Here is a 13,065-nt window from a genome sequence, read left to right as displayed (position 1 = left end):
CTGCCGGCTTTCAGAGCCCCGCACTGTGGCCTTAACTCACGTCTTTGTCCTGTCGCCCCTGCTTCCTGTCTGCCTGGAAGGTAGAGGGACCAGCATCCTGTCAGGCCAGGATGATTTTCTGTTTATTGCAACATCCCCGGCACCTGGCTTAGTTTTTATTTTATTTATTTATTTATTTTTATTTATTTTTGGCTGCGTTGGGTCTTTGTTGCTGTGCACAGGCTTTTCTCTAGTTGCGGCGAGCCGGGGCTACTCTTTGTTGTGGTGCGTGGGCTTCTCATTGCAGTGGCTTCTCGTTGCGGAGCACGGGCTCTAGGTGCGCGGGCTTCAGTAGTTGCGGCACGCGGGCTCAGTAGTTGCGGCGCGCGGGCTCAGTAGTTGCGGTGCGCGGGCTCTTGAATGCAGGCTCAGTACCTGTGGCGCACGGGCTTAGCTGCTCTGCGGCATGTGGGATCCTCCCGGACCAGGGCTTGAACCCGTGTCTCCTGAACTGGCAGGTGGATTCTTAACCACTGCACCACCAGGGAAGCCCTGGCTTAATTCTTAGCGCTTAGATATGGGGGCTGTGTAATCATACGGTGCCTAAGCTGTGACCTCAGAGGGGCTCCTGGGAACAGGCTTCATGGAGGAGGCAGGCCTGGGAAGGGGTTTGGGAAGAGGGGGCCAGGGGCTCAGAGTGCCGGGAACAGAGGAGGGCTGTTGGCTGCGGGCAGCCCCGGCCGGTCACATTCCGGTTCCCGTGGCAGGAGCTGGCAGCTGCCGAGCGTGCCAAGCGCCAGGCCCAGCAGGAGCGGGATGAGCTGGCCGACGAGATGGCCAACAGCAGCGGCAAAGGGTGAGCTGGCGCGGGCGCGAGCGCGAGCGGGTGCGGGGTTCCCCGCTCTGGTTCGGCCCCTCTCACCTCCCTCCGCCACTCCCCAGTGCCCTGGCGCTGGAGGAGAAGCGGCGCCTGGAGGCCCGCATCGCGCAGCTGGAGGAGGAGCTGGAGGAAGAGCAGAGCAGCACCGAGCTGGTGAACGACAGGCTGAAGAAGGCCAACCTGCAGGTGAGCGGCAGGGCCCCTCGGTGACGCGCAAGGGCCTCCCCGGCGGCAGAGGCAGAGGCAGCTGCCCCCTGGCGCTTAGGGGATAACGTCCTGGTGCCTGTGCTGGCTCCTTGGTTCCTCTCTCTCGGGTGCTGAGCTGCTTCTGGACCCTTCACGCTGGGTGGCTCCCTCTTGGGGGAAGGCCTAGTGATCAGAGGCCCTGCAGGGTCCAGCTGCCCCTCCTCTGCCCCCGGCTGGGATCCCCGCCTTCCCCAAGGTCACCAGCCCTTCTTCCCACAGATCGACCAGATCAACACCGATCTGAACCTGGAGCGCAGTCATGCCCAGAAGAACGAGAACGCGCGGCAGCAGCTGGAGCGCCAGAACAAGGAGCTCAAGGTCAAGCTGCAGGAGATGGAGGGCACTGTCAAGTCCAGGTACAAGGCCTCCATCACCGCCCTCGAGGCCAAGATCGCACAGCTGGAGGAGCAGCTGGACAACGAGACCAAGTGGGTGCCCCTCGCCTGTCGCTGGCACCGTCTGCCGGCTCCTCTGTGTGCCCGTCCCTGAGACTGTTACCCCCCATCCTGACGGGGCTCTCATCCCTTTCCTTGGGGCCTTTTGCTGGGGCTTTTGGAGTTTAAATAGGACCCACAGCCCACTTCTAAAGTTGGGGAGCCTGATAACTCTCTGAGGGCTGAATCAGAGAGGTGGGGCCCATCTGTGGGCTCAGCAAGACTGAGACTTCTTTGGGGGTAATGAGGGTCAATCTTCCTTTTTCCTAGCTTTTTCTTTGGCTGCACTGAGCAGCATGTGCGATCTTAGTTCCCTTGACCAGGGGTTGAACCCATGCCCCCTGCACTGGAAGCGCAGGGTCTTTAACCACTGGATCGCCAGGGAAGTCCTCTTTTTCTTAGCTTTATATGTGCTCTCTGACATGTGTCAGTTCCCTTCCCCTAACCTCAGTTTCCTTATCTGTGAAATGGGGCTAATCCCAGTGCCTTCATAAGAGTGTTCAGTGAAGATGGTCTACCCTAGCATCGGGGAAGTACCAGTGAGGCCCAGGAATGGGTGGCCCAGCCTGTGGATTTGTCGGCCAGACCTTCTGAAAGAGGGTGCCCCCCTGAGCCTCTGTGTTCGTGCCTTTCAGGGAGCGCCAGGCAGCTTGCAAGCAGGTGCGTCGGGCCGAGAAGAAGCTGAAGGATGTGTTGCTGCAGGTGGATGATGAGCGGAGAAACGCCGAGCAGTACAAGGACCAGGTGTGTTGGCGGCGGAGCGGGGCCCTGCCCCTTGGCGGCTGAGGGCGGGGCGGGCCACAGGCATGTGGGGTCGTGACCGGGGCCCCTGGCCACGCGTCTCCGCAGGCGGACAAGGCGTCCACCCGCCTGAAGCAGCTCAAGCGGCAGCTGGAGGAGGCCGAGGAAGAGGCCCAGCGGGCTAACGCCTCCCGCCGGAAACTGCAGCGCGAGCTGGAGGATGCCACGGAGACCGCGGATGCCATGAACCGCGAGGTCAGCTCCCTCAAGAACAAGCTCAGGTGAGCCCCGCCGGCCCCACCCGCCCCTTCGCAGGACCCTTTCTCCTTCAAAAAGTTAGTTTGTCCTGAAGAGCAGAATTTGGAAAATGAGGCTCTTATAAACTCGGTCACCTTTCTCAGCTAGATGTCAGTGAGCAAGGTGCTTAATGACGCCGAGAAAGTGCTGTTCAGAGAGCCCTTCCTCGTTCTCCTTGCCTACTGGGCTGTAGCCCGGCCTTTTTTTTTTTTTTTTTAATTTACTTATTTATTTATTTATTTATTTATGGCTGTGCCGGGTCTTTGTTGCTGCGCGCGGGCTTTCTCTAGTTATGGTGCGGTGGCTTCTCTTGTTGTAGAGCACAGCTCTAGGCTTATGGGCTCAATAGTTGTGGCACATGGGCTCAGTAGTTGTGGCACACGGGCTTAGTTGCTCCACGGCATGTGGGATCTTCCCGGACCAGGGATTGAACCCGTGTCCCCTACATTGGCAGGTGGATTCTCAACCACTGTGCCACCAGGGAAGTCCTAGCCCGGCCTTTTAAATAAACTCTCCAGGTGATTTCTTCCCCTCCTGCCTGAAGAGTCTGTTCCTGTTGCAGCGTTAAACCTGATGAGAACGTTTTCAGGTTTTGTCAACCAGAAGTTGCTGGAGGCAACCTGGCTGGTCCCTGGCACAGCTTTAGGCGCTGGGTGAATACGGGCATCTTCTAACTCTGAACCAATGGAAAGGGCTGCTTGGCGATTCTAAAGGAGTGTCGCATTCAGGCAGCATGAAATGGTTGAGGCAGAGGGTCTTTTTGGTCAAGATTCTCACTGCTTACCTCCTTTCCCAGTGATCGTTTTTTTAAAGCATAAAAGCAACAAGAGCAGACAGTCTAGTCGGTGTGTGATATCGATTTCCTTAGCTGGGACCGGAAGGAGACGCCTGTCTTTGTGTGCTGTACACAGTCACTGTGTGTCTCTTGGTTTCACCCTTTTGGTACTCAGTGTGGTCAGAGGGTGGCATTTTGCAGAGGCAGCTTCATCTGCTCTTGTGCCTCCCTCCTTTGAATCAGCCCCCATTACCTGATGGGTTTTTGCTAGTGTTTTGGGTGGAAGTGGGAAGCTTCAGACTGGAAGGGGGCAGGAGGGGGCAGCCCTCCTGTCCCCGCTGGAGGCTGTGTCCCCGGAGGCCCCCCAGCCGTCGCTTCTCCCCGTGGGATGTCAGGAGCTAGTGTCCTTCTAAAGGTCACTTTGAAACACATGAGCTGTACTGCGGCCACTTGGCCAGCCCCGCTGACCGCTGCCTCTGCCCCCAGGCGTGGGGACCTGCCGTTTGTCGTGCCCCGCCGAATGGCCCGGAAAGGTGCCGGCGACTGCTCGGATGAGGAGGTGGACGGCAAAGCCGACGGGGCTGAGGCCAAAGCTGCCGAGTAACAGCCTCTTCTTCTCCTGCTGCCCGAGACGGACGACAGCACCGACTCCACTTCCCCTTCCCAGCCCCTGCAGCACCCCTCCTCCCTCCTGGGACTGCTGTGACCGTGACCCCACCTCGTCCCCACAGGCCAGGGGACCTCAGGCCTCACCTCCCCGCCCATCCCCCCAGGCCTCCTTGAAGGGCTTCCGGCTTCCTCTGCTGCAGCCTGCTCCCCTCCCACCTTCCCCGCCGCCCCCCGGAATCTAATACCAAAGAGTCAGGGTCCTGGGCCCTGGCCCGGGAACAGAGCGACCAGCAGTATCGCCCCACCCCCTTTCCTTGCCGAAAAGCACAAGATGGTGAGGTGAGGAGGGCAGGCCTCCGGGGATGGGCAAGAGAGTTTTTTACGAATCTATTTTTCTTCAGACTAAGGAGTTTTGCTAGCCCGACGCCCCAGAAGAGTTGTCACCTTCCCCCGCCTCCGCCACCCTCTCCCTTCTTTGCTGTTGGCAATCACACGCGGTGACCTCACACCCTCTGCCCCAGTGGCCCCCCACTCCCGTGGGCTCTGGGTGGTCTGGCATGAGCAGGCCCAGGGGGTCCACTTCTGTGCAGGGCACGGGAAGCTGGCGCGGGGAGGGAGGGGCATTCCTCCCCATCCCTGTCGGGCGGCGCCACTGTCACCTTCCTGATTCTGAAATGTCTCAAGTGCAATGATGACCCCTTTCCTTTGCCGAGGGCAGCCCGCCCCTGCTGCAGCAGGGCTTCTGGGCTGAGAAGACAGGGCCCAGGGGCCAAGCTGGAGAGGCCAGCAGTGGCCTCTCCCAACACTCTTGAGGACCAAATATATTTAATGGTTAAGGGACTTGTCCCAAGCCTGACAGCCAGAGCAGTGGAAAGGGCCAGATGATCTCGAACCTACTCCAGGACTGGGGCCCGAGGGTGGTTGACCTGCACCGTTGACTCAGTATAATTTAAGACTCTGCCATCTGCACAGATATTTTTAAAAGAAAAAAAAGTTGTCTTTTCTCCCTCTAACTGTAATAAATGATAAAATTCCAAGTCTTTATCACTGCCTTTCCTTTGGAACCACGTCTAGAAGAGAGTAGCTTGTCCTACACTGGTCTACACTGGTGGCTGAATTTCCCTGTATTCCTAACTGTTTTGTATATGCTGCATCTAGACTTACTTATGGCAAAGAAGGCATTTTTTTTTTTAAGGAAACAAACTCTCAAGAAATCATGAAGATATATAAAAGCTACATATGCCTAAAAAGCTCTGAATTCAGGTCCCAGTTGCTGTCACAAAGGAGTGAACAGAACTCCCACCCCTGCCCTTTTTTTATATAATGAAAGTGCCTTAGCATGGTTGCAGCCGTCACCACTACAGTGAGCTGGTTTACAGATGTTTTCCACTGAGCATCACAATAAAGAGAACCTTGTGCTATGAGCCATGTGTCTGGGGGTGTCTCTGCGCCGGAGCAGGTGGCCTAGAAGGGACTGTACTTGGGCCACCTGGAAGGGACTGTGCTTTGCTTCTGCAGTAGGCACCTACTTTGTGCAATTTCTAGAAGCTTCCAGGAAGGCAGCACGACTGGGGCACAGGCTCCAGTAGGGAGTGGCAGTCATGCAGAAAGGCAGGCTGGCCAGATCCAAGGATGCTAAGAGTGTCTCATAAGTCTTGGTTCCTTTCAATTACTGGGTACCTACTATGTGATTGACACTGAGCTGGCCTGGGGGATAGAGATACAAGGCCCAGGCGCTAACTTCCAGAAGCTTTCTTAGTCATCAGACGATGCAAAGCCTACCCTATGGAGATTCATCCCAGGTGCCATAGAAGGGGGAACGAGGGAGTCGGTGCCGAGGCCTGTGGGTGCTGGGGCAGGGCTTCTTCACAGGACTGTCAGAGCCTTTGTTCCTGCCTTCTTCACTCTTTGAACAAAGGCTGAGCATAGTCCAGGCCCCTTGCCAGGCGCTGGGAGTGCGAGGGCAGGGGAGACAGATGTCCTTGCAGTTGCAGGCAGGAGGGGAGGCAGGAAAAGGCTCTCCTTAGAGAAGGGGTTTGGTGCCCACTTGATTCAAGGTGTGGACTCAGGCAGCAGGTCTGCATGCGGGCCCTCGGGGCCACTGTGAGGCTGGCCCGATTGCTAAGGAGAGCTGCAGGCTCCTAGACAGGGCACCCACAAGGCCTCCAGCAGCCAACCCGTCCAGCCTCCGAGCAGGTGCAGTTTCGGGCCCTGGGAAGGGAGCTGCAGGAGGTGATGGGAGAGGCGGGTGGGCGCCAGCGCTGGAGTCTGGGGTGCTGCTTCCTGTCAGCAGGGCCACACTCCCTTAGAGGCTCTGGGCGGGGGGCCTTCCTCGCCTCTCCCAGCTTGGGTGTCTTCAGCCTTCCTTGGCTTGTGGCTGCATCACTCCAATCTCTGCCTCCGTCTTTTCGTGGCCTTCTCCCCCTACTCTGTTGTCTCTCTCTGTGTCTCTTATAAGGATGCTAGTTGGATTTAGTGCCCACTTAGGTAATCATTGTTGATCTCAAGATGTTTAACTTAAAGGATTTTCAAACACCCTTTCCCACATAAGGTCACATTCACAGGTTGCAGAGATTAGGTCACGGACATACATGTTTTTGGGGGGGGAGCATCCATTTAACCCACTACAGGACCCAACAAATATCAGTTCTCCCCTCCTTAAGGTCCTCTGGCTTGACTGTTCACCTTGTGCAGGGGAAGTACTGGACCAGGTGCCAACCTCTGCCCACCAAGGGGGTGCAGTCACCAGGGTTGCCTGACCACCCACCATGCATGAGCATGAGAGCCCAGGGGCTACTGATTCCAAAGTCCCCTGTGGAAGGGAGGGGGTCTTTGCTCCATGTCCAGCTGTTCACGTGCTCTCTGTGGAGGCTAAAGCTTGCTAATGCCCCTCGTCCTCCCAGCCTCTCTCTCATTACTCTTGGTCATCCCTCCACACTGCTGGCCCCTGAGGTGGACCGTTCACCTTGGTCCCAGCATGTGCTCACCTCCTCACTTGCGTCCACTGTGCTGTCAACTTTCCCACTGGTCTTTGACTGATAGCATTAGAGACCTCCTCATCCCTAATTCTGACCAGTTGCTTATTTTTCCAAACAATTCCAAATCTTCCACCCAGACTATGGTTATGAACACAAAAGCTGGCTTCTGCACATGGCTGGCAAGTGTCTGGCACAGTGGTTCTGTGCTGAGAACGTTAATCCAATGTGGTGGGTGCCAGGTCACTGCACAGGGCCATCTATAGGCAAGTGAAACTAGACTAATCACAAAAGAAGAGGGTAGAACTTATCACCTAGATTCCATCTTATTTTTCCTGGGGACCAGAGTGGGCTTTGCCAGTGACACCACTGTGACTTTTGGTATTGGAAGAGTCAGGTTTTTTTTTGTTTTGGGGGGTTTTTTTTGCGGTACGCAGGCCTCTCACTGTTGTGGCCTTTCCCGTTGTGGAGCACAGGCTCCAGATGCGCAGGTTCAGCGGCCATGGCCCACGGGCCCAGCCGCTCCGCGGCATGTGGGATCTTCCCGGACCGGGGCACGAACCCGCATCCCCAGCATCGGCAGGCGGACTCTCAACCACTGCGCCACCAGGGAAGCCCGGAAGAGTCAGTTTTTAAAAATTAGTTTATCAGTTAAATCTTGATTACTAATGGAAATGAAAGGGCGGGCATATGGATAATTAAAAATCGATGAACCGATGGAAGGGAGACAAGGTGGTGAAATAGAACGACCTTGAGCTCACTTCCCCTCATGAGCACACCAAATATCACAACTAACTACTGAACAACTGTCAATAAAAAAGACTGGAATCTACCAAAAAAATATACATCCAAAGACATAAAGGAGAAACCACAATGAGACAGTAGAAGGGGTGCACTTGAGATATAATCAAATCCCATCTCACCCGGGTGGGTGACTCACAAACTGGAGAATAATTATATTGCAGAAGTTCTCCCACAGGAGCGAGAGCTCTGAGCCACATGCCAGGCTCCCCAGCGTAGGGACCTGTCATCGGGAGGAGGAGCCCCTAGATAGTTTGGCTTTGAAGGCCAGTGGGGCTTCATTGCAGGAGCTCCACAGGACTGAGGGAAACAGTCTCCACTCTTGGAGGGTGCCCACAAGGTCTGGCGTGCACTGGGACTCAAGGCAAGGACAGTGACTCCATAGGATCCTGGGCCAGACCTACCTGCTGGTCTTGGAGGGTCTCCTGGGGAGGCGGGGGCAGCTGTGGTTCTCTCTGGGGTCATAAAATCTGGTGGCGGACATAGCAGGGAGTGTTCACCTACTTGAACTCTGGCTGGAGGCAGACATCTTGGGTCCTTGGCCCCGAGACCTGGCCTCACCCCAGTGCTGGGACGCCTTAGGCCAAACAGCAAATAGAGCATGAATACAGAGCCACCTTGTCTTTAGATGGGCTACCTAAGGAATTCCTGAGCCTACAGCCATCTCTAGACACACCCCTTGATACAGCCCTGCTCACCAGAGGGCCAAGACCCAGCTCCACTCACCAGTGGGCAGGTACCAACGCCTCCCACCAGGAAGCCTGCACAAGGATCTAGACCAGCCTCACCCACCCGGGGGCAGACACCAGAAGCAAGAAACTACAATCCTGCAGCCTGTGGAACTGAGTGCACATACACGCTCGGAACCTACCCTAGGACCAGCTGGTTCCTGGCCCTTGGGTGATGAGAGGGGAGTATACTGCTGGGACACAGAGGGCATCCCCTATAGAGGGCCACTTCTCCAAGGTCAAGAAACTTAACTCACCCACTACATACATAAAAATACAAACAGAAATTTAAACAAAATGAGACAGCAAAGAAATATGTTCCACATGAAGGAACAAGATAAAATCCCAGAAGAAGAACTAAGTGACATGGAGATAGGCAACCTACCCGAGAAAGAGTTCAGAGTGATGATTGTGAAGATGATCCAAGAACTTGGGAAAAGAATGAACGAACAGAGCGAGAAGTTACAAGAAATTTTTAGGGAAGATAAAGAAAAACCAAACAGAGTTGAAGAATACAATAACTGAAATGAAAAATATACTAGAAGGAATCAATAGCAGAATAAAGGAGGCAAAAGAATGAATCGGTAATCTGGAAGACAGAGTGGTAGAAATCACTGCTGTGGAACAAAATAAAGAAAAAAGAATGAAAAGAAATGAGGACAGTTTAAGAGACCTCTGGGACAATGTCACATGCACCAACATTTGCATTAGAGGGGTCCCAGAAGGAGAAGAGGGAGAAAGGGCCTCAGAAAATATTTGACGAGATAATAGCTGAAAACTTCCCTAACATGGGAAAGAAAAGAGTCACCCAAGTTCAGGAAGTGCATAGAGTCCCATACAGGATTAAGCCAAGGAGGAACACGCTGAGACATGTAGTAATCAAATTGACAAAAATGAAAGACAAAGAGAAAATATTAAAAGCAACAAGGGAAAAGCAACAAATAATATAGAAGGGAATCCTCATAAGACTATCAGCTGATTTTTCAGCAGAAACTCTGCAGGCCAGATGGGAGTGGCACAATATATTTAAAGTGATGAAAGGGAAAAACCTACAACCAAGAATACTCTTCCTAGCAAGACTCTCGTTTGGATTTGATGGAGAAATAAAAAGCTTTACGGACAAGAAAAAGCTAAAAGAATTCAGCACCAACAATCCATCTTTACAACAAATGCTAAAGGAACTTTTCTAACGGAAGAGAAAAGGCCACAACTAGAAACAAGAAAATTATGAATGGAAAATCTCACCAGTAAAGGCAAACATATATTAAAGGTAGGAAATCATTCACATACAAATATGATATCAAAGCCAGTAATCGTGATAGGAGGAGAGTACAAATGCAGGATATTTAAAATGCATTTGAAATTAAGAGATCAGCAACTTAAAATGATTTTATGCTATACCAAAACCTCAGGGTAACAACAAACCAAAAATCTATAATAGATATACACACAAAAAAGGAATCCAAACACAACACTAAAGATAGTTATCAAATCATAAGAGAACGAAAGAGGAAAGAGGAAAAGAAAGACCTATAAAAACAAATCCAAAACAATTAACAAAATGGCAATAAGAACATACATATTGATAATTACCTTAAATGTAAACAGATTAATCGCTCCAACCAATAGACATAGACTGGCTGAATGGATACAAAAACAAGACCCATATATATGCTGTCTACAAGAGACCCACTTCAGATCTAGAGACATACAGACTGAAAGTGAGGGGATGGAAAAAGGTATTCCATGAAAATGGAAATCAAAAGAAAGCTGAAGTAGCAATACTTATATCAGACAAAATAGACTTTATTTTATTTTTTTTTAATTTTATTTATTTATTTATTGGCTGTGTCGGGTTTTAGTTGTGGCACACGGGATCTTCATTGCAGCATGTGGGATCTCTCGTTGTGGTGCATGGGCTCTTTGTTGTGGCACACAGGCTTCTCTCTAGTTGTGGCATGTGGGCTTAGTTGCACAGCAGCATGTGGGATCTTAGTTTCTCAACCAGGGATCGAACCCACGTCCCCTGCATTGGAAGGCAGATACTTAACCACTGGACCACCAGGGGAGTCCCAAAATAGACTTTAAAATAAAGACTGTTAGGGCTTCCCTGGTGGCGCAGTGGTTGAGAGTCCGCCTGCCGATGCAGGGGATGCAGGTTCGTGCCCCGGTCCGGGAGGATCCCACATGCTGCGGAGCGGCTGGGCCCGTGAGCCATGGCCGCTGGGCCTGTGCATCTGGAGCCTGTACTCCGCAACAGGAGAGGCCACAGCAGTGAGAGGCCCGTGTACAGAAAAAAAAATAATAATAAAAAAAATAAAATAAAATAAAGACTGTTACAAGAGACAAAGAAGGACACTACATATGATCAAGGGATCGATGCAAGAAGAAGATATAACAATGGTAAATTTATACGCACCCAAGAAGGAGCACCTCAATACGTAAGGCAAATGTTATCAGACATAAAAGGAGACATTGACGGTAACACAGTAATAGTGGGGGGCTTTGACACCCCAGTTACACCAATGGACAGATCATCCATTGACAGAAAATTAATAAGGAAACGCAGGCCTTAAATGACACATTAGACCAGACGGACTTAACTGATATTTATAGAGCATTCCATCTGAAAGCAGCAGAATACACATTCTTTTCAGGTGTTCATGCAACTTTCTCCAGGATAGATCACATGCTGGGTCACAAAGCAAGCCTTGGTAAATTTAAGAAAACTGAAATCATATCAAGCATCTTTTCCAATCACAATGCTGTGATATTAGAAATCAACTACAAGAAATAAACTGCAAAAACACAAACATCTGGAAGCTAAACAATATGCTATAAAACAACCAATGGATCATTGAGGAAATCAAAGAGGAAATCAAAAAATACCTAGAGACAAATGAAAGTGAAAACACGATGATCCAAAACCTAAGGACACATCACATCATAGGCAACAAGAAGGTGTGAGAATATAGCTTGCAGACTCTCAGGGGGATATTGCCCCTGTCTCCCCTTCCCACCTCCCCACCCCCAGCAATTGTCTAGATATAATTGACATTTGTGAGTTGGAAGGTTTTCTTTTTACTCCTGGCATGCCACTTAAAATGTTGTCACAGCAAAAAGTTCTCAGAGGGAAGTTTATATACAAATTTACCTCAGGAAACAAGAGAAGTCTCAAATAAATAACCTTACACCTAAAGCAGCTACAGAGAGAAGAACAAACAAAACTCAAAAGTTAGTAAAAGGAAAGAAATCATAAAGATCAGAGCAGAAATAAATGAAATAGATACTAAAAAAACAATAGAAAAGTTCAATGAAACTAAAAGCTGGTTCTTGGAAAAGATAAACAAAATTGATAAACCTTTATTTTAGCCAGACTCATCAAGAAAAAAAGGGAAATCAATCAAATTAAATCAAAATCAAATTAATAAAGTCAGAAATCAAAAAGGAGAAGTTACAACCAACACCACAAAAATACAAAGGACCATAAGAGACTACTACAAGCAACCTATGCCAATAAAATGGACAACCAAGAAGAAATGGACAAATTCTTAGAAAGGTATAATCTCCCAAGACTGAACTGGGAAGAAATAGAAAATATGAACAGATCAATTACAAGAACTGAAATTGAATCACTAATTTTAAAATTCCCAACAAACAAAAGTCCAGGACCAGATGGCTTCACAGGTAAATTCTACCAAACGTTTAGAGGCACCATAACACCTATCCTTCTGAAACTATTCCAAAAAATTGCAGAGGAAGGAACACTTCCAAACTCACTTTATGAGGTTACCATCATCCTGATACCAAAACCAGACAAAGATAGCACCAAAAAAGAAAATTACAGGTCAATATCACTGATGAACATAGATGCAAAAATCCTAAACAAAAGACTAGCAAACCAAATCCAATGATACATTAGAAGGATCATGCACCATGATCAAGTGAGATTTATCCCAGGCATGCAAGGATTTTTCAGTATCTTCAAATCAATCAGTGTGCTATACCACATCAACAAATTGAAGAATAAAAACCATATGATCATCTCAATAGATGCAGGAAAAGCTTTTGATAAAATTCAACATCCATTTATGATAAAAACTCTTCAGAAAGTGGGCATAGAGGGAAGCTACCTCAACATAATAAAGGCCATATATGACAAACCCACAGCTAACATCATACTCAATGGTAAAAAGCTGAAAGCATTTCCTCTAAGATCCAGTCTTAAATGTAAGACCGATACTAGAAAAGTTCTAGATGAAAACATAGGCAGAACAACTCAGACATAAATTGCAGCAATATTTTTTGGTTCTGTCTCCTAGAGTTAAGGAAATAAAAGCGAAAAATAAACAAATGGGACATAATTAAACTTAAAAGATTTTGCACAGCAAAGGAAACTGTAAATAAAACAAAAAGACAACCTACAGAATGGGAGAAAATATTTGCAAATGATGGGACCAACAGGGGATTAATTTCCAAAATGTACAAGCAGCTAATACAACTCAATATAAAAAAAAACAAAGAACACAATCAAAAAATGGGCAGAGGATCTAGACATTTCTCCAGAGAAGAAATACAGATGGCCAACAGGCACATGAAA

At 49.8% G+C, this 13,065-nt stretch overlaps 1 protein-coding gene across 1 annotated transcript in view; it reads left to right on the top strand.

Moving 5' to 3' along the window:
- MYH9 (myosin heavy chain 9) overlaps positions 1-5,385 on the top strand; it is a gene marked incomplete at its 5' end in the record, with an annotated part of 60,446 nt that extends 55,061 nt beyond the window's left edge. Inside the window, 6 exons of the mRNA XM_079714779.1 lie at positions 747-835; positions 922-1,045; positions 1,325-1,533; positions 2,175-2,283; positions 2,389-2,561; positions 3,839-5,385. Coding sequence (XP_079570905.1) covers positions 747-835; positions 922-1,045; positions 1,325-1,533; positions 2,175-2,283; positions 2,389-2,561; positions 3,839-3,956 — 822 coding nt within the window. The 3' untranslated portion in view covers positions 3,957-5,385. The remainder of the gene's footprint in view (positions 1-746; positions 836-921; positions 1,046-1,324; positions 1,534-2,174; positions 2,284-2,388; positions 2,562-3,838) is intronic.
- Positions 5,386-13,065: the final 7,680 nt, after the last annotated feature.

Source organism: Hyperoodon ampullatus (assembly GCF_949752795.1).
Source record: "Hyperoodon ampullatus genome assembly, chromosome: 11".
In the NCBI taxonomy this organism is placed as follows: Eukaryota; Metazoa; Chordata; class Mammalia; order Artiodactyla; family Ziphiidae; genus Hyperoodon; species Hyperoodon ampullatus.
Note: the sequence above shows the minus strand (reverse complement) of the source record. Positions and strands in the feature narration are given on the sequence as shown.